Source organism: Dromiciops gliroides, chromosome 5 (genome assembly GCF_019393635.1).
Source record: "Dromiciops gliroides isolate mDroGli1 chromosome 5, mDroGli1.pri, whole genome shotgun sequence".
Lineage (NCBI taxonomy): Eukaryota > Metazoa > Chordata > Mammalia > Microbiotheria > Microbiotheriidae > Dromiciops > Dromiciops gliroides.
The window spans coordinates 124,401,221-124,422,982 of record NC_057865.1 but is presented as its reverse complement, the minus strand read 5'-3'; the positions used below and the strand labels follow the sequence as shown (position 1 = coordinate 124,422,982).

Sequence of the window (21,762 nt, the reverse complement as noted above, 5' to 3'; positions counted from 1 at the left end):
AAGCAAGGCCATACAATTAAAGAACAGGAGGATTAGCATGGATTTTAGGAATCATCCAGTCAATTTCCTACTTATAATATGAATACAGTATCTCAGAGGTCATCCAGCCATTGCTTGAGCACCTTCAATGATGAGGAATTCAATATCTCCCAAGGAACTACATTCCATTTTTGTACAGACCTAATTGCATCAATCCCAAACCCTATCATTTTTTCTATACTTTTGCCCTTCAAGAACTCATGATTTTGCAGGGATCCTCATTAATTGGGGAATGGCTGTACAAGTTGTGGTGTATGATTATGATGAAATACTACTGTACTATATGAAATATTAAACTCAATTATCTTAAAAAGGCATGGAAAAACTTGCACAAAATGACAAAGAGTGAAGTGAGCAAAACCAAGAGAACATTGTATACAGTAACAGCAATATTGTTTTAAGAATGACTTTGAGTGACTAAGTCATTTTGACTAGTATAAATACACAAGTTAAAAATAAAGGACATATGAAGAAAGACACTATCTCCAGAGAAAGAACTGATAAATAGATGTATAAAATAATTTTACATACGCACACACATGCACACATGGACACACACACACACACACCCCTATCTATATAGGTAATCTCTAGTGGGGGCAGGGAATATGGGAGAAGAAAAAAAGGAAAAAAGAAATTTACATGATAACCGCTGTATATTTGGAGGGAATAGCAAGTTGTACATGGTAGATTTGCAGTTTCATGTGCAGTCATTTTTTTTATTGTGCTGTGTTCTGGAAATGCTTGTTTTGTTCTGTCAATGGAAAATAAAATATATTTTTTTTAAAAACTCATGATTTCTCATTACTTCAATTAAGTTTGCTCTGCTGATGCCCCCCAGTAATAACCACTACCTGTCACCCAGCACCCAGTACATATTTCCAACTTTTTACTGGAGATTTCTACAAGAAAGATGTCCTGCTGTCAGTTTTAAAGACGTCTCTGAAACTGACAATGTTTCTTCCCAAAGCGGCACCTTCTTCCATCTTCTCCATTTTTTACTAATGGTGCCATCTTTATTCTAATCACTCAGATTTGCAAGCCAAGTTACCTCTGACTCATCTCTACTTCCTTTAACATACCCAGATAGTCACCAAAACTTATCAATTCTTTTTTAAAAAATATCACCGAGATTCATCTCTTTCTCAATCATCCTATAATGCAACCACCTTAGACAGTCACACTGTCTTAGAAATAGATAATTTAGAGTTATAACAGACATCAGTCTGTCTGATACTATAAAGGATTTTCCACCACAATATGCTGGCAAATAGTCATCTAGAATCTGCTTGAAGATCTCCGGTGAAAACAACCCACCACCTCTCAAGGTAACCTATTCTACTTTTGGACACTTCTGATTGTAAGAAAATATTACAAGTCTAAATTTGCCTCTTTCCAACTTTCCCCCATTGCTCCCATTTCTACCCTATTGGGCCAAACAGAACAAATGTAATCTGTCTTCCATGTAATAGTCCTTCAAATGCTTAAAAATAACCATCATGTTCTCTATGAGTCCTCTTTTCCCAGCTAAACATTTCTACTTCCTTCCATTTATCACCGTATGTCTTAAACTCAAGGTCTTTTCAACTCTGCTTACTTTTCTCATTATTCTTTCCAACTTATTATCACCCTTATCAAGCCATGACATTCAGAACCAAACATCATACCCCAGATATGGTCTGACTAGAACAGAATACAAAAAGACAAATATCTACTCCTGGAAGCTATTCCTCTTAATATAGACCAAACTTTCACGAACTCTTTTAGCTAGCACATCATTCAACTCATTTTTATTTCACTTAAAATCCACTAAAACTCCCATGTCTTTTTCAGAATAACTGTTGTTTAACTATGTTTCTCTCGTCTTGTAATTGAGATAACATTTTTTTGAAACCTACTTTCAGCCCTCATACTTGGCCTTCTAGAAAAGACACAACAGTTTTTTCCCATTCAATCTTTCTGCTGTTCAATCTATTTTACCCATAATTACCAGATACATTTTCCTAAAATTTTCATTTTATTTTCCTTCTTAATAACCTAAAATGGCTCCCTAATGACATTTATTTTATTAAGTCCAAAGTTCTCACTTTCCATTAAAAACCCTGGAAAAATTGGCCTGATTGCACAACTACCCATACAGTTATATCTGCTGTTACTCCCTATCAAGAGCATGCTTTCTCTAGACAAATTGTTTTCTTGATGTCCATGGATAGATCATACTCATTTCTGCTCATCTACCTTTACTTCATGAGCTATTTATTTTCTAGCAGAAACCTCTTTCTGGTGGTTGAAAACTATTTGCAACATAATCTTGTCCATCTCTATCTTGAATGTGTCATGGTCACAAGGTAGCAAAATGAATCCAGTAAATAGATCATTAGAGGGGCATCTAGGTGGTGCAGTGGATAGAGCATCAGCCTTGGAGTCAAGAGTACCTGAGTTCAAATGCGGCCTCAGACACTTAACACTTACTAGCTGTGTGACCCTGGGCAAGTCACTTAACCCCAATTGCCTCACTAAAACAAAACAAAACAAAACAAAAATAAATAGATCATTAGATCATAAATCTAGAGCTGAAGGAGACCTCAGAAGACATCTAAACTAATTTCCTTATTTTATAGGTATGGAGACTGGCATCTGGCCCATGATCACATAGGTAGTGAGCATCAGTGGTGGAATTTGAATCCCATTCCTTGGATGGCAGAACCAATGATCTTTCAGTGGATAAGGAGCATCACTTTTGGAAGAATCAAAGCTTATGTCTTCATTAACAAATAATGGCCACAGGGGGCAGCTAGATGGTGCAGTGGATAGAGCACTGGCCCTGGATTCAGGAGGACCTGAGTTCAAATCCGGCCTCAGACACTTGACACTAGCTGAGTGACCCTGGGCAAGTCACTTAACCCTCATTGCCCCTCAAAAAACGCCCAAAAAACCAAACCAACAAATAATGGCCACTGACTTTTATGTGACACTCCAGTAGATACCAATGTCTTCATTCTTAGAAACAAACAAAAAATGCAAGACCAGGGAACCATCTCTGAATCATAATGTGATTGGCTATGTCGATGAAGGAGTGGTCAAAACTTGTATAAACCTCTGTTTCCTCATTTGTAAAATACAGATAGAAAATGCTCTGTACATGTGAAGGGTGTTAGGAGCAACGTGCTTTATAAAACTTTATTCATATATTTTGTTGTTGTTTAGTCATTTCAGTCATGTCCAACTCTCCATGACCCTATTTGGGATTTTCTTGGCAAAGATACTGGAGTGTTTTGCCATTTCCTTCTCCAGCTCATTTTATAGATGAGGAAAATCAAGCAAACAGGGTTAAGTGACTTGTACATTTATAAAGAACAAAGATATAGAATTTAAACTTTTATAAAGCTAGATATATACCTATATCTAGCTTTATAAAACTATATATATACATAGCATACATTATATGTATTCTATAGTACATATCCAGATGACTATATTACATAAAACATTAATATGTAAATAATATCATATATCTTAAATTATACATTACAGATAACATGAATTTATTACATAAATTATATAGTACATATATCCATATCTAATATACTCATATTAATATATCCATACTACTTATATATAATATATCCATATTACTTATATGCTTTATATATATAGTTTTAATTTTTATTAAATACTTTGCTCCTAACAGTCTTCATATTTGTGATATATGTATTATCCCTATTTTACAAATGAGGAAACAGATTTTTAAAGGGGCATATATTTAATATGTATACATATCATATATATTATATATGCATATATATGTAATATTTGGAAAGGCAGATGTGTGCCATTTAGAACTGTAGAACTTAATTGAAATGCAGAGATTCTTAACCTGGGGTCCATGGATAAATTTCTATGGGTCTGTGAAAGGGGATGGGAAAAAATACATCTTTAATTTACTAACATTTAACTAAAATTCAACATATTCATCAATGATTTAAAACAGTATTTTGAGAAAGGGTCCAAAGGCTTTGACCAGATTGCCAAGACCCAAAAAGATTAAGATGCACTCCCCCTCATTTTACTGATGGTAAATAGGTCCATCAAGGCAGTATTCTGCCTTATCTTGGGGCACACAGTTACTTAATAGCACAATAGACATTTGGAAACCCAGTTTCCTGACTCCTATATACTCTCTCAGAGCTGGCAGGGAAAGGATGCAGGAAGCAACAACCAGGTGTTGGCACACATGTTCATACAGAACAGAAACAGAGTGGTTATCAGACTCTATTAGATGGGTCAATGAGAGTGGACTGGAAAGAACAGACTGAGCTAAATTGGAAGACTGGTGCTGGTATGGCTACCAGAGACCCATATGAAGCATCTTTCTTCTCTTTCTCTCTACTCCCTGTCCCCCTTCCCTGGTGAACTATCAGTTGGCAGTTGGGCTCCATTTATCTTTCATACCATTTTCTTCTTGGTTCCCCTTTTTAACTTATCAGGGAGAGGGGGAGAGAGGAAATAAGACTGTGGAGTTGAAAGAAATTCAATCCACTCCCCCACCACATACCCCAAATATATGATTATTTAACACCATTTTAGTATAAGACTTTAAGCAAGTGAATAAAGAGGAACTTTTTCCTCATCTCAGGCCAGGACAGGGGGCAATGAGCCTTGTTAGAGAGAAAGTTTCTGCAATTTTAGTAATCACAGTCCTTTTGCCAGAGTCAAAGTAACCAGCCTTGAAGTGGAATAAAGGGGGAGAAGAAGAAAAAAAAACACAACAAAAACTAACTGTACCATTATTCAACTAAATTGATTTTACACTGAAGCCCTCTGAAGATGCATACACATTCTCTGTTTGGAGCTTCCAGTGGAATTCCACAAAACAGCCCAAAATGAATCAGTGGCCAAACCCTGCATTGATGATTCCCTGTAAATCCACATCCCCTGCACTCAGTGTTCAACCACTATGGATTTCTACTGGGATGGGAGGGGGAGACAGCATTTTGTTGGGGCTTAGTCAAAGATGAAAAACTGATTGGCTATTTCAGCACTCTGGAAAAAGTGGGTGCTGGGAATGAGGAAGGGACAACCAGCTTGACAAACTGAACATTGGAAGGAAAGGGGAAATGATGTGAAGAGCTAGAAAACCTAAATTTCCTAAGTATCTGTATCTGTTGTCCCTGATTCTATTGCTTTTGCTTCCTTTCATTTAATTATTTCCTTTATCTTCTCTAATTCATTTTGTGGCTCTCTTTCCTTTAGACCCATTTCTAACTAATTTCATTTGCTTTTGTGACTTAACTTGGTCTCTAAACACAAATGACTGCAAGATCTGTCTGACTCTACTTGCCTGAAGGGAAGGGGCTGACCAGATGATCTTTAGAGGTTATTTCTTACTCCACTCTGATCCTTTGACTTTGCCTCTAGCTAATCTGTTAGACACAATAATTTTCAGCCAGAGTAAAACAATAAAACCCACTCTAACCTTCTTCCCAGACCTTTATTTCCAAAGCTAGTTCTTTAGTCACCATGCCTCATTCATTCCTTCCCCCTCTCTTTGCCTCTTGTCAAATCTGCCAGTTCTTCAATGATCTCTCTCAGACCTGCTCCCTCTTCCACATTTTCACTATTAAATTACTTCTTTATTCGGTTGTAATTCTACTCTGCTGTCACTTAAACCCACTTTCCCCCAGTCTAATACTATAAACCATATTTCTTACTTATAGGAGGTATCTCAGTGAAAGGTAACATGGCAGAGTAGAATGAACATCATTTTTGGAGTCGAGGACCTGTGTTCAAATCCCAGTTCTGTTACTTAATACCTACATGATGTTAGCAAGTCCTTTTATCTTTCTGAACCTCAATTTCCTCATCTGTAAAATGGAGGAGATAGACAATGGCTATTGCTATCCCTTCCTTCTTTAAATCTGTGGTCTTTTAAATATAAAAATCGTTTTTCCCAAACTGGTGCCGTTTTCTCCTCTCAACCCCACTCACTGTCTGCAGAAGTACAAACTGCCCAATCTGGATTCCATGGATCCTCTCTCAGTTCTTCCCAATGTCTTTCATTTCTCCCCTCTGCTTCGGTTAATATAACTTCTTCCAAGTCTTCTTAATCTTCCAATACTATCTTAAAACCTTAGCATTGTCTATGAATTGTCTCTTTTCCTTTTTTCCATATTTGTGTACTCATTCCCTGGCATGGTACATTTTTGGATTAAATTATATTTTAATTGAATAAGGCCTATCACCATCCAGATGATGTAAAAATGTTTATCTCTGAGTGTAATAAGTGTACAAATTAGTCTAAATTATTAGTCCAGTTTCATTGAAGCAGAGTTTATTCAAGGAAATAGAGATAAGTCTGAAAAGGTCAGTAGGAGCCATATTATAGATGTCCTTGAATCATATAAGTTTAATATTGGTTTGTTGCCTATAGTCCCTTTCAGTATTATGTATTTTTCTTGTTTCTCTTTTTATGTTGTGAATTTTTGTTTTTGCTTTGCCTGATAGCATAATTGCAACTCTTGATTTTTAAGATTCATGTGGGGGCAGCTAGGTGGTGCAGTGGATAAAGCACTGGCCCTGGATTCAGAAGGACCTGAGTTAAAATCTGGCCTCAGACACTTGACACTTATTACCTGTGTGACCCTGGGCAAGTCACTTAACCCCCATTACCCTGCAAAAAAAAAAAAATCATGCGGTACATAGTTTTGTCTGGCCTCTCATTTTTATTCTGTCTTGGATTTTAGGCAAGTTTCTTCATAAACAACAGATGGCAGGGTTTTGTTTTCTTATCTAGCCACGTCTCATGCAGCCGGGCTGCACTCCAGACTTTCTCTACCATTCCTCAGTTCTTCATCCTGAAGGTTTAGCACTGAAATTAGCCTCTTCTCCTACTGGCCTTTGCCTCTGATTGGATGGCTCCTCCTAGAACCTCCATTTTAAGGAGGATCCCCAAGACCTCTTTCCAGCTTACTTTTGCTATGTACTTTTGCCTCTCCCTGCCACAGCTCTGTGGGGGGGGGGGGTGCACGCTGGGGAGGGTGTCTTTCCCCATTAGACTATAAACTCGTTGAGGGCAGGGATTATGTTTCTTCCTATTTATAGTTGTATTTCCAGTGCTCAGCACAGTGCCTACTACATAAGCACTTATTAAAAAGCTATTTGACTGACTGACATCCAATCTATCCTTATTTTTTTGTTTTGTTTAATCCATTCACATTCGAAGTCATAAGAGTTAGATTTTGTACCTTTCTTCATTTATCTCTATTATTGTAGGTTTCCTTTTTTTTAGATTTTGTACTTTTCCTCATTTATCTCTATTATTGTGGGTTTCTTTTTTTCCTCCTTAATTACAAAAAAATATTTTGTTGCTTCAGTTATTTTAGATTAATCTCCTTTAAGGTAGCTTTATTCCCACTAACTTTCTACGCCTTACTCTCAAGTCATCTTCCCTCCTTCCTGCCCCTCTTGTTACCCTTTTCCCTAGATTTGGTGTTTTGCTTAATTTATTAGTTCTTTTTTTCTTTTATATTATCATTCTCTTTTTCCCCCTCAGTTAGTCAAGGCAAAATCTCTCTCCTCCCTTTCACTGTGTTTTGTTTCTTTTTAAAATTTCATTCTCTGTGCCTTTCTCTGAAAAGGATTTCTTTCCTCATTTTTCTTCATTATTTGTATTCCCATTCTGTCCCTTCCAGACTTGCATGCTTTTATTCATTTCCCTTACATTTATTTACTATATCTTTATTCTATGTTCCCTATGAAGTTCAAGCTTCTAAAGTCACCATTTTAGGTTCCCTCTTTGAAGCAGTTGCTTGTTATTGCCTTGTAGATCTTGCCCTCTGGTTCCCTTTTGCTGTTGTGCTTCACTCTTAAGAACATCAATTCCTGCAGGTGAGATAATGGAAGTATTGCCTCATGTTAGGAATTTTCCTATGTCCCTAATTGTCCCTAACCTCATTACTACCTTTTGCCTTACCCATCCATGATCATTTTCCCCCCATTTCCCATGAATTTCGAATTTGGGTCCATGCCCACCCACTCTGCTGGATATCAGTTGCCAGCAGGAGCCCGAATTCCTCATCTCCTGACTCCAGATGAGTTGTCTCTCTAAGCTCCAGATCCCTGAAGGCAATATCCATTGTGTAGTTTCCATCTTCATTTGCAGACTATCTTCTACCACTGAAACAAGATTCCCTCCCTTTCTTTCCCTCTCTTCCAATCCCTCCATTTGGCTCCTTACATGTTCTCCAGTAGGACCTCTTCTTCCTGAAAGACTACGGGAGTTATTTCCCCTTCATTGTTATCCTTTGCCTTGATTAGGGTACATTGTATATTCCCCTTTATCATCTTCTTCCCCTCACATCTTTTACGTACCCTCTTCCCATTCTTCAACTTAGTCCAACAAAAACCATTGATTTACCTGAAGGCAGGGTGCTGGGAGGTTTAATCCATGCTGTTTCAGGCTGTTTCTCCGCCATCTCTTCTATCTGACCTTTGCTTTAACCTTGAGAGTGTAGGTAGAGAAAGAATTCTGTTGTGCTTTTGTTGTTGTCAAATCCTCTGTTGCTATGTTGGTTTATGTTGTTTGTATTTCTTTTATCTCAAATGTTTGAAAAACAAATAGTTTCCTTGGGCCTAGTTTCCTTTGTTGGAATGTTTCAAATATCTTTTTTGTTCATTAAATGTTCATTTTTTTATTATTATTGCTTGGGTTCATAGTTGCAGGGTGTTAACCTAGGCTCCATCTTGAGATTCTTTGCATTTTGGAACACATTACTTCACTCTTTCCTGTGGTTTCTGTGAGTGCAGAAAAGTCTGGTGTTATTCTTTTTGTTTGAAGATCTTTCTCCTAGTTGCTTGCAGAATTCGTAGTCATTGGAATTGTTAAATTTAGTTACTATGTTCTGACAGCTTGTAACATAGGATTTTTCTTCTACAGGCAAACTATGGATTCTTTCATTTTATTGTCTATGTTCAGAGAAATTCTCAGAAGTTTTCTCGCATTATTTTTGGCATTGTGTCATTCATGTTTTTTGTCTTATCATGTTCTTCTAGGAGATCTATAGGAGATGTCTGTAATAATATGGAGTGGAGGTGAGATAGAGTGAAAGGTCACAACTACCAAAGCTCCACCACAATCTTTTTTTTTTTTTTACAAAAAGACTACAGACAACACTAAAATGAATTCTGAGTATGAAAGGTGACAAAAATGTCATAGAGGGTTATTTTTCTAGCCCAGGACAGCTTAAGATTTGTGGACACTGGGGTAGGGGCTGGTTGGGAGTAGGGTGAGGTGGAAATACCATTGGCATTGGGCTGTAGAGTAGCACCAGTGGTGTTGTATAGCACCCAAGGATGGTAAGGGGACTGAATATATTGATTAAAAAGGGATTTCACCCAGGTCAAGTTGAAAATATTGCAAGCAGCTAGAAAGAAACAATTCAAGTAATGTGGAGTTATAGTCAGGATAACACAAAATCTAGCAGCTTCTACATTAAAGGATTGGAGGGCATGGAATATGATATTCTGGAGGGCAAAGGAATTGGGATTACAACCAAGAATCACCTACCTAGCAAAACTGATCATAATCTTTCAGGGGGGAATGGTTATTCAATGAAAAAGAGGACTTTCAGGCATTTGTGATGAAAAGACCTGAACTGAATAGAAAATTTGACTTTCAAATACAAAACACTAGAGAAGCATAAAAAGATCAACAAACCTGAAGAATACTTCAGAGACAAGACTCAAGACGAAAGGTGACTCGTCCATGACCGTGTAGGAATCAGTGTCAGAGCTAGGCTCTGAACCTATGCACTCTAATTCTAGATCCAATACTCTGTTTCCTCTTCCACATTAATATTTTGCTACCCCAATCAACCAGTCTATCTGCTAGAAAAAGAAGCAAAAACAAACACAGAAATACCAGGAAATATTTTCAGTTATCTCATTTCAAGAAATATCTAATGAATTGTGGTCTTTGGACATACTGGAATATCATTACTCTACAAGAATGAATATGATGAATGCAGGGAAGCAAGGCAAGACTTTTACAAACCAATGATAAGTAAGAAGAACCAGAAAACAATGTACAGCAAAGACAATAACAACATAAATGGAAAAGCAGAAAAATAGAAACAGAATGCTGTAAAATGATGATAAGTTTGGCCCCAAAGAGGAGGGATAAGAAAATACCTCTCCCTACTTCTTTGCAAAGGTGGGGAACTTGCAAATAACATCAGGGTTTTGACATATTGGTTAATTTTGCTAATTTTTTGTCATCTTTTATTCATTCTTTTTTTTTCCCCAGGGTAATGAGGGTTAAGTGACTTGCCCAGGGTAACATAGCTAGTAAGTATCAAGTGTGTGAGGCTGGATTTGAACTCCTGTCCTCCTGAATCCAGGGCCAGTGCTCTATCCACTGTGCCACCTAGCTGCCCCCTTTTTTCATTCTTTATTATAAGGAATGACTTTGTGGGATGAGGTGGTGGTAGAGATACAGTGAGATATGTAGGTAATATAAAAACAAAGTTAGCAAAATAAATGTAATTTTAATGTTCATAGCGGTAGTGTTGTCGTATAATTCAATTTTCTTTATTACATATCAAATATAAAGAAAGAATTCAAGTGCTAGTAAAACTTGGATTATACTAAAAATATAAGTGTGATAAAAAGGGATTTCAGGGATCCCCTTTACCTGGCTCAGGATCAGACTACAGAGCAGGAAAGCAAACCTCTTCTGGATCTCACTACTTTGCAAGTACAAAAACTTACAGGCCCCCCAGAATGAGTTGTGAATATAGAAGAAAGATATCAGAAACTCAGGCCAGTCATCCATACTCTCACCCCCAGGGAGTGCAGAGCTAATTTTTTTTTTTTTTTTTTTTTTTTTTTTTTAGTGAGGCAATTGGGGTTAAGTGACTTTCCCAGGGTCACACAGCCAGCGAGTGTTAAGTGTCTGAGGCTGGATCCAAACTCAGGTACTCCTGACTCCAGGGCCAGCGCCCTATCCTCTGCGCCACCTAGCTGCCCCTAGGGCTAATTTTACCATGAAGTACAATGTCAAGACAGAGACTGGAAAAAAAAATGAGAAAACACCAAAAAAGGGACTTGACCATAAAAATTTACTATGGTGAAAGTGAAGTTCAAGCCATAAACTCAGAAGAAAACAGGAACTTTGAAACACATTAAAAATAAAGCTTCAAAGAAAATTTTAGATTGAACAAAAGTCTGGCACTTAATATTTTTTTGTGTGTGTGAGAGGCAATTGGAGTTAAGTGACTTGCCCAGGGTCACACAGCTAGTAAATGTTAAGTGTCTGAGGCCGGATTTGAACTCAGATACTCCTGAATCCAGGGCTGGTGCTCCATTCACTGCACCACCTAGCTGCCCCAGGCACTTAATATTTAAAAAATTAAATTGATTTTGCTAACTTTGTTTTTATATCACCTACATATCTCACTGTATCTCTACCACCACCTCATCCCACAAAGTCATTCCTTATAATAAAGAATGAAAAAAGGGGGCAGCTAGGTGGCACAGTGGATAAACAACTGGCTCTGGATTCAGGAGGACTTGAGTTCAAATCCAGCCTCAGACATTTGACACTTAACTACTTGTGTCACCTTGGGCAAGTCACTTGACCCCAATTGCCTCACCAAGAAAAAAAAGAAAGAAAGAAAATTAACCAATATGTCAAAACCCTGATGTTATTTGTATGTTCCCCACCTTTGCAAAGAAGTAGGGAGAGTTATTTACTTATACAGCTAGGTCATAGAATAGATGGAAGGGAGTCATGTCCATGAAGTTTGAAATGATAGGATGAAGCCAGGTTGTAAATATCTTTAATTGCCAAACTTTAGGAAAAATCATATTAGCTTTAGTTTAGTTTTCACAATTTTCATGTGGAAATGGAGAATGACCAGACAACAGGGTGACAATTATCAGAGCAAGTGTGTTTCTTCCCTGTCTGGTTTTAGTCCAAAAGATCACATGGATGACTCAGAACCTTGTACTACACGATGGTAAAAAGTCTTTTAATTGGCTGAACAGCCAGAACTGCAATTCAGGGGCTGCTGAGCCAGCACTGAGTGGGTAGACAAAGGGGTTTCCCACTCCTCTGTTGCCCTCCTTACTTTAGGGCTGCAAGGAAGCAGGACTACTTTGAGCTGCTCCCTTGAAACTCAGGTAATTGCAAGGCACCAGCTCCATTTCCTACCTAGTTAATGGTAGCAGGGAATGTATGGCTGCCTTGACTTCATTGTGCTTCCTTCCACGATTAGGTGACCAAGAAGCAACATTGAGATGAAAGTGCCCAGGATGTAACCTTATGTGCTTTGTAAGCTCTTGAGAGATTGAAGCATCTGAGAAGAAAGCAAGGAGAGAATACCATCAGCAATAGCAGTACAGCCTAGGCCAGGAGAGAAATGGACAGACTCAACAGAAGAGTAGTGTAGCTTACCAAAGTCTGACCAAGCAACAAACTAGCCCAACCCAGAAGAGAGGCTATATTAATGAAGAACCAGCCCAGCAGAGCAACTCAACCATCACTAATGCTATGCCCCACAGCAGCCTTCATGAGGACTCCATAAATGGGGGTGTGTGGAATGGGGTGGAATTATTTCAAAAGCCAATAAAGAGGTACTCTGTGCCATCCATGTGCCTTAGTATCATTATACTTTAAAGTTAGTGCTCACTCTCCTCACAGATTCTGTTTATTTGTGGTATAGTATTTCCCAGATTGTGGAGGGGGGGGGGATGGTAGGGTTGGTATTTAATACCACTTGTTCCTACTGTACCTTGTCAGATCCTTTTTCTAAAAGTCAATAGACTCTGTTTGTTAGCAGGGTACCTACCCATGGGAATTCATGAATAACATGACTAGAAATCCAGCCCCTCAGAATTATCCCCACAACTTTGAGAATAGTCATCAGTGGTGGGGACCTGGACTGAAAATTCAAGTGCCCACTTGGAAGAATGGCCCTAAATGGGGTTTCACAAAACTCAAGAACACAAAATGACTTCTGGATTTTCTATTAGAAGACATGAGATTAAAATCCCATCTCTGAATACGATTACCTATATGAACTGGTTGTCTTCAGTGGACTTCGGTTTTCTCACTTGTGAAATGGAGGATGTTGAACAAGATGATTTCTAATGTCCCTTCCAATTATGAATCCTCCAATGCTACATGCTCACAGGATTCCATATTTCAAAATAATTTAATACATTTGCAAACCTATTAGTTATTTCAGTTACTGGAGGGCTGATTTTTCTTAGAGTACTGGGGAAAGGTTAGGGCAAAAATCACTCAGCCCACAGGGAACTTTAAGAGCCTGCAGAGGTTAAACTCTGATAGGATGGTATTCCTCAACTGTAAAACAAGGTGCTAATAATAACTGGAGAGAGTGAGGTCCAAATCTGTCTTATCCAGGAGAAATAAGATAACGCTCTTAGGTGAGGTATGGAGGAAAAACTAAGTTCTTCAAATATAATTAATTACAACCAAAGAAAATCTTTGGGCAGTGTTGGTTCCTCACCAACACGAAAAATGTGATTGTGATTAGAAGGATGATGGCAGAGAAAATGAGGGAATCACCAAGTCCTCTGTGTTTTTCTTGGTCCTGTTTAATCCTCAGATGCAGTTAGTGTCAGGGGTTGGATAAAAGGAAAAGCTTACATTTCTCAGTTTTCTCTGAAAGACTCACTATATGACAACAACGGAGTGAAATGGTGTGGTGTAGTTGGGGCTGCCAGGTGGTGCAGTGGATAGAGTGTATGGCTCGAAGTCAGGAAGACATCTTCCTGAATTCAAATTTGTCCTCAGACGCTTACTAGCGGTGTGACCCTGGGCACAAACACTTAATCCTGTTTGCCTCGGTTTCTCATCTATTAAATGAGCTGGAGAAGGAAATGGCAAACTGTTCCAGTATCTCTACCAAGAAAAGCCCAAATGGGGAGAGTCGGACATGACAAACAATTAAATAATCTATGCGTGGGGTAGTAAAAAGACTGGTGGGTTTAGAGTTAAAACTTGGCTTTGAGTCCCATATCTACCAGTGATCCTCTCCTTTGCTCTGAGAACATCCTTCTGTGTGCTATCACAGTTTGCCCATGTTGGTAAGAAGCCTCCACTGCCCAAGGAGATGCCTTGGCTATAACTCACTATTTAAAGAAATTACTATATAACCTTGGACAAATCACCTGACTTCTCTAGGTCTCAGTGTCCTCATCTATAAATTGTTGGGGTTAGGCTAGCTGACTGAAGATCATTCTAACTCTAAATCCCATAAAAATTCAGAATCAGGGAGAAAAGGTTCAATGATGTTCAGTATAATATGCAGAGCAGAGAAATATGTGAGAAAGATTCCTTCTAAAATGGTTCAAATAAAAGTTTTAATGCTTAAGGAAGGAGACAGTTTTAGTTACCTGGGAAAAGTATCACTTATTTGCAAACTTTATTTTTCAAGAATTTGGGGTAAACGAAATGTCACACTGACAAGCCTTTATGTTTGAGATGAGAAACTAGCTTTCTGCAAACTTATTAGCTGTCGGAATTTTTTCCTATTCTCTAGAAAGAAACTGTTTTTGCACTGCTGAATTATGCATACAAATACTTATCTCTAAGGAATTAGGAAAACTCTGACATTATCAGCTAGCCACCAGATGTCACTACTACTGATGTTGTTTTATGTTCTATTTACCAAATATATGGTTTGTAGCTGTCTTGAATATACACTGATAAACCATTTCCCTCTGAATCGCTTTTAGGGGATGGCTACTAAAATTCCTATTCTCACCCCCTACTCACAAACCTCAGGGATATACCACAAACACAAGTAAGAAAATGACAGAATGAATTCTTAGCCACCTTTTAAGCCTTTCTTGAACCTTCCCTCCCCCCCCATAAATATGCAAATTACCCAAAGATATCAAGAGAAATTGGTGTCCCTGGACTGTCGCCACCAGGAGCCTGGCAGTCAGCCTCCATCAAGCAAGAAGTGCTCTTTGGATCAGTCCCGAGATACTCTTGATTGACAGTTAGCAACTGGTCTCCTGGTGAGATAAACAGCTTGGCAAATTTCTCCAACAGTCCAAAGGCCTCGTTGGGTGTTGGCCACTTCCTTACTGCTCCCAAATAACCACTGTAACCTTTGTTTGATGAGACAATGCAATTTTTTTCTAATAATGGAATTTGGACAGTAGGAGGTTGCCCCCCCCCTTTTCTCTATTTCTGAGGTTTGTGAATGTAGACAGTATCCTAATGGCCAAAGTTACATATTACAACATCCGCTGGCATATCTGAACAAAGATCTATTTTCATAAATTACCTTCATCTTCAAAGTACTTCCTAGTGAATTAGTTTATTGTAAATCTTGCAAAATCAACCTTTAAAAAAAAACTATAACAGGGGAGTTTGCTCTTTATTCCTTTCTTTACATAAAGGACTTTTCCCCACTCTGTGTAATCATGAAAACCAAAAACATAGATGCTAGATTTATCTTTGTAATCATGATGTGACATAAAAGTACTTTAGCTTTGGAAACATAATGTTATTAATTTACCCATTTAATTAATATTATAGTTGATTTTTAGAATCTGCTTGTCATGTGCCAGGACACATCTGCCCTAACACAACTTTTGAATCAATTTTCTATGAGTGAAAGAAGGTAAATGGAAACTGCTATAGAGACAATGATAATTCAGAGTTCTGTCAGGTCAGTCTTCACCATTTTCTACCTAAGGAAGACCAATGTAATTACCAATGGTAGTAACCTTCAAGATTCTTATGTTTTTCTTGGGATGTCACAATTGAAGGACAATCACAGTATGGAAATTGCCAGGGGTATTTGTCTGTGAAAGGCAAGTTGGATGAAGAAAGGTACATTGATTCAAAGGATGAACATGAACAAATTTCACACAAAGGGAAACACACTCATGATAAAAATCATTGGATTTACAACTTATCACTAAATGTAGAAACAGCTGCACTGGGCATTGTTAGAGAAAAGTAACAACAGAGCAAAGTCCAGTTTCTCAACTTTACAATAGATTGTTTCAAAACACATAGCTGGTAAAGTGAGCAGCACCAGGAGAACACTGTGCACCTTGACAGCAATATTGTTTGACGAAGAACTGTGAATGACTTAACTATTCTCAGCAATACAATGATCCAAGACAATCCCAAAGGAATAATGATGAAACACATTATCTGCCTCCAAAGAAAGAATGGATATTGATTGAACACAAACTTACACATGATATTTTTTGATATCTTTCAATTTTCCCCTTTTATTCAAATCTTAGATAAAATTACTAATATGGAAATGTTTTACATAATTGTACATGTATAACATATCTGAGTGCTTACCCCTTCAGAAAGGGGTGAGGGGAGCAAAGGAGGGATAGAATTTGGTGCTGAAAACATAAAGTAACAGGTTCCCTTCCTCTTCTCTACTGTTTATTGCCCTAGGGATTTTCAACTTCCCAGAATGCCAAGTGTGTGCAGGATATCAATATCTTCTGTTCAAATATTAAAACCTACTTACTGGCCACGAAACCTGATTATCTACTATCTCACATATCCTCCAAGTCAATCACATAATTGCTGTTGGGGTAATTTTCCTTCTTTATCTTTTTTCTTCTAGAGTGTTTGCATGAGTTTCTCATTTCTTTCAAACTTATTTTAAATCCCAGAAATCTAGAGCTAGAAGGTACCTTTAAAAATCCCTCAGTCCACTCTTTGCATCTCATCACCAATTTACAAATGGAAAATTTGGGGACTAGAGATACAAAATAACTTGTTCAAAGCTGCTCAGGTAGTGTTTGAGCTAAAATCAGAACCCAAGGCTCACAACTTCAGATCCAGGGCTCATCCCACTACATAATACTGTTCTTGTCCAGTTCAAAGATGTCCAGGATTTTCTCTCTCTGCTTTTGTTGCTTATTCTTCTTTCTTGATTGCCTCTGGTCTGTTCCTTCAGCTTATATCATTTCTGTTCTTTCAGAGTACATCATATCTCAAACTTCCTTGCAAATAGCTTCCTTTCCATTCCTGGACAAATAACCATCCACAATTCAAGATTCATGTCATTGAATAGTATGCTCTTTTGGAAAAAAAATTTGTAAAGGCAATCTATTCCAGAGTATTCTATCTACATAGTGCTGTATGAAAATAAGGAGCATTATCAACTTCAATCAAATAATCAACATCAGTCATCAGAGGCAAGTGCTTATTTGATTGCAACCAATAGTAGAGCCAGAACCAATAATAATTTCTAGGAAGAGTAACCAACCATAGTTATAAAAACTAGAACGTGTTGCCCTTCAGACACATATTCCCTCCTTTTTATTCAAACCATCTCTGCCCTAGTACAGGTTTTCATGACTGCCTGTCTGGACCATTGCAATAGTTTTCTACCAGGTCTTACTTCTTCTGCTCTCTGTTCTCTTCCAATCTGTGCTTTATATTTTGTCAAAATAATCTTGCTTATGTATATATCTAGATTTAGTTATTTTTCTGCTTAAAATCTTTTCAATGGTTTCCAATTACATTCAAATTATTTTGCTTGGAAAAGTGGTTTTGCCTCCAGGCAAAGAGGTTAGAAAGGTGTCACCTTCTATGTTTGAGGTAAAATTAATAATCCTGTTCCTTCTAAATACCTATTCCACCACTAAACTTCCTCAAAACCATTCCTTAAGACACTATTCCAATATCCTTTCATCCATGGAGCCTTCCTTAAATCCTTCCAGTTCACAGAAGTCCTCTTCCCTCAACCTCACAGAAAATGTTTTTTTACCCAACACACATTTTTCAGCTGGGTCCCCATCTTGTTTTGCTGCTAGACTATAAACTCCTTAAGAGTAGGAAACATATCCTAAGCCTTTTATTCCCACCACCTAAAATACATCGTACAGTGAGGTACAGTGTTTAATAAGTATTTATTAACAAGTGATAAAGATTGTACATACCTAATGTCAGGAAGACATGCTCTTTTCATTAACTTCCTATTGATTCATTTACATTAACTCATCTAGTTCCCACTGTAAACAAAAGTATAAACCTCCAAGATGGTAGGGTGTGTTAAGAGATTCTTTGTGTAAAACTAATTGGCCCACATGGAGGTCAAACTCATGACCTCCCTCAACAGTACCATAGCCTAACTAATTGAGTTAACTGGACATAGACTTTAAAAAACACAAATTATCCAAAGAAAATGTGGCACAAACAAATTAAACTGAACTACTACTAATTGAAGGAGCATTCTGAACCTAACATTCCTCATTATCAGTGGCACAAGATTAAGTCAGAAAAGGAACATTAATTAAATTATAGTAGTCATTTTGATTACTTGATAAAAATTAATTTTAATATGCAAATTGAGGAGCAGTATCAAGTTAACTCAATACATACACAGGTTCTATTAGCATCTTTCTAGCTCTGGACCCAGATTCCTGACCTTAGGTTTATGTTCCATTTCCCCATTCCCTCTCTAAGAGAGTAGATCAGGACAGATGATCATGAAATAATTTGGTAAGAAACAAGTGGGAAGTTAAGGACAAGGAATCTCTCATTATTAGGTGGCAAAGAAATTTGGGCCAGAGGCAAGAGACATCTGCAGGGCTTAATAATAGGAGTCAGCAGTTTGGGAGCACTGAGATCCAAAAGGGCAGAACTGGCAGATGCTATCTCAGTTTAGGACCATGAACCAAGGTCTCCAAAATATAGTTAATTGGAAAGAGAAGACTTTCCAAATTGACTTACTCAGTCTCTTGAATATTACAGAATTAGAAAGGGTCTTAGAGGTCACTTTATCTAAACTCTTCATTTTACAGCTAAGGAAATTGATGCCCAAATTGATTTTCTCAAAGTCATACATGTGGCAGATGGACAGAAGATAGAGAGCTAGACTTGAACTCAAAAAAAACCTGAGTTCAAATCCAACCTCAAACACTTACTAGCTGTGTTACTTTGGGCAATTCATTAAAATTTCATCTACTTCAATTTCTTTATCAATAAAATGGGTATTTATTAGCACCTCCCTCAGGGTTGTTTTTGAGCATAAATTAACATAGTAATTATAAAGTGTTTTGTGAACTCTAGCTATTGTTATTATCATTAATTCATTAAACAGCAAAATCAGAATTCAAACCCAGTTCCCCTGACCCCACATTCAACATGCCTTTTACAGCACAGTGCTAGTCCATCCCCATTATTTTACAGATGAAGCAATTAAGTCTCAGAGAACTTAATGACTTGTCTGAGGTCATATGTATCGGATGGAAAGCTTTGAATCTGGGTGCTCTGACTCTGACTTAAATGTTCTTTTCATTTCTCAGGAAATGTAGGGAGATGGCCATGGGCTAGGAGAAGCTCTGCAAAGGAGGAGCAGCTCTCTGTAAGGGAGGCCAATGATTGGATTTACAGTTGGAGGAGACCTTAGAGATCAATTAATCCAAGGATTCTTAACCCTTTTGGTGCTATGGTCCCCTTTGACAGTCTGGTGAAGCCTATGCATCCCTTCTCAGAAAAAAAATGTTTTAAATGAATAAAATAAAATATATAGGGAATAAAAATACAAAGGAAACCAAACACATTGAAATACTGTTATGAAAATATTTTTCAAGTCCATAGACCTTGGAGTAAGAACCCTTGAAGTCCAATTGCCTCATTTTATACATGAAAAAACTGAGGCTCAAAGAGATAAAGTGATTTGCCAGAAATCACACAGTGAAGTAAAAGGCAGAGCCAAAATTCAAACCCAAGCCTTATGACTTTAAATCCAGTATTCTGTCTACTACCTCATGTTGCCTCTTGAGCACAAAAGAATTCATATATAATTCAACCACTTCCTTTATCAAAGTGAACCTTTGTATCTGATTAACATTTTAAAGACATTTAGAAAACCATGAAATATACAAAGAATATAACTAAATATGTATCTCACCAAGTTAAAAAGAGCCAGTTTGATACAATCACTTAATAAAGCAAATGGTAGACTCTTAGAAAAGAGTGCATACTGAAAAACAATCATAAGAACATTTAAATGATTGAGCATGTTGTATTCAATGATACAGTATCCATTATGTCTTACCTTAGGATTATATAGAACAAAATTTGGCTTGTGCTTTTTATTCATGACAAGTTATTCATATTTTTTTTCTGTGCACTTTGTAGGAGTTCTCTGGTTGGCCATTGGGAGGTGGACCACCACACGCCTTTTTGTTTCATCTCCCCCACTCATAGCTCCTTGACTAGTGCTTGGCTTTCAGCTGTTGGCAATTCCCCAGCTTTGTGTGCATTGACACAGCTGTTTTCTCTTAGTGTTAGGTATTTGCATAGGTCAAGTGCAGAAGTGTTTGCCCTAATAACAAGAGGGGAAGAACCTTCTGGTCTCAGTGGTGGGAATCATTTAAATGACACTCAAAGGAGAAAGAAAGAAGCAATATTGCTTCAGAGTATTAAAAGATCATCTGGAGAGGATGAGGAAATAGGTGAGGAGTTCAGGAAACAAAGCATAAAATCCAACAAAAATCCATGACATTGTAGTGATGCAGATTTTAATTATCTGAATTTAATGAAGTGTTCCATCTCCTCTCATGCTGCCCCTCTCTCAGAGCACATGCAATATTTCATTTTTTCTTAGCTTGTTATAAAGACAATTCCATCCCCAGAATGATGGAGGAATAAATGAAAAGAATTTTTATACTGGACCTTACTCTCACCCCTAAGCATAACATTTTTGTTTTGGTGGAAACGGTGGGAATCTTGAAGGGAAATGATCAATACACAATAGAATTTGAGATGAATTCAGAGCTGAATGCCAACCATAGCCTGATGTGAAACCTATAGTTATAGAGAGAAGATTCCAACAGATTAAGTGGTCAGATTCTGCGCAATACAATTTTAAAGGAAAAGTAAGCCCAGGGAAGATAGGAAATTATCAACTGTATTCTGAAGACACAAAGTGAAATCATTACAATGAGGAAAAGGACAGTGCTTTCTAAACAGATTGATATAGATAAATAGCAAACTCATCAACCAATTAGATGTACAGAAGATAGAGGCAAAAGCAGGTAACTAAGGACTGAAACAAAGGCATAGGGCAGCTCAACAAAAATAGTATGAGGTCGGTCAAAAGCTTTGAATGAGCTGATGTTGGCAAGGGACACTGAGTACAATCTAAAGTATTTTTAAGCTATGTTGAGGAAAAGATGAAGATGGAAGAAAGAATGACTGTTACTTGTTAAAGATAAGATAGTAATAAAGAACAAAGAACTGTTGAACTCTATTTTACTTCTTTTTCTCTCTATCAAGGGAAATACTCAACTAGAAAGGGTAGCTCAACAAATGACTTTAAAGTTAAGGAAAATAGAATGCTATTAAGAGAATAACCAGTTGCCCTTGATAAGTCAAAACTTAGCAGGGCCAGATGAACTACATTCCGAAGCATTTATTAAAAATAACTGGGAGGGCAGCTAGATGGCACAGTGGATAAAGCACCCGCCCTGGATTCAGGAGGACCTGAGTTCAAAGCTGGCCTCAGACACTTGACACTAGCTGTGTGACCATGGGCAAGTCACTTAACCCTCACTGCCCTGCAAAAAAGAAAAAAAGTAAAAAAAAAAATAACTGGATTATATGATTACTAAAGCACTGTCAATGCTTTGTCAAAGATTTGGAAAATGGGAGGAGCACAGGACCGGAGATGTAATTGTTATCCCAACATT

The 21,762-nt window shown here is 37.6% G+C and overlaps 1 protein-coding gene across 1 annotated transcript in view; it reads right to left on the bottom strand.

Annotated features, from left to right (window-relative positions):
- SLC13A1 (solute carrier family 13 member 1) overlaps nucleotides 1-8,513 on the bottom strand; it is a 109,337-nt gene extending 100,824 nt beyond the window's left edge. The window contains exon 1 of the mRNA XM_043967575.1: nucleotides 8,456-8,513. Coding sequence (XP_043823510.1) covers nucleotides 8,456-8,513 — 58 coding nt within the window. The remainder of the gene's footprint in view (nucleotides 1-8,455) is intronic.
- Between the last annotated feature and the right edge of the window lie 13,249 nt (nucleotides 8,514-21,762).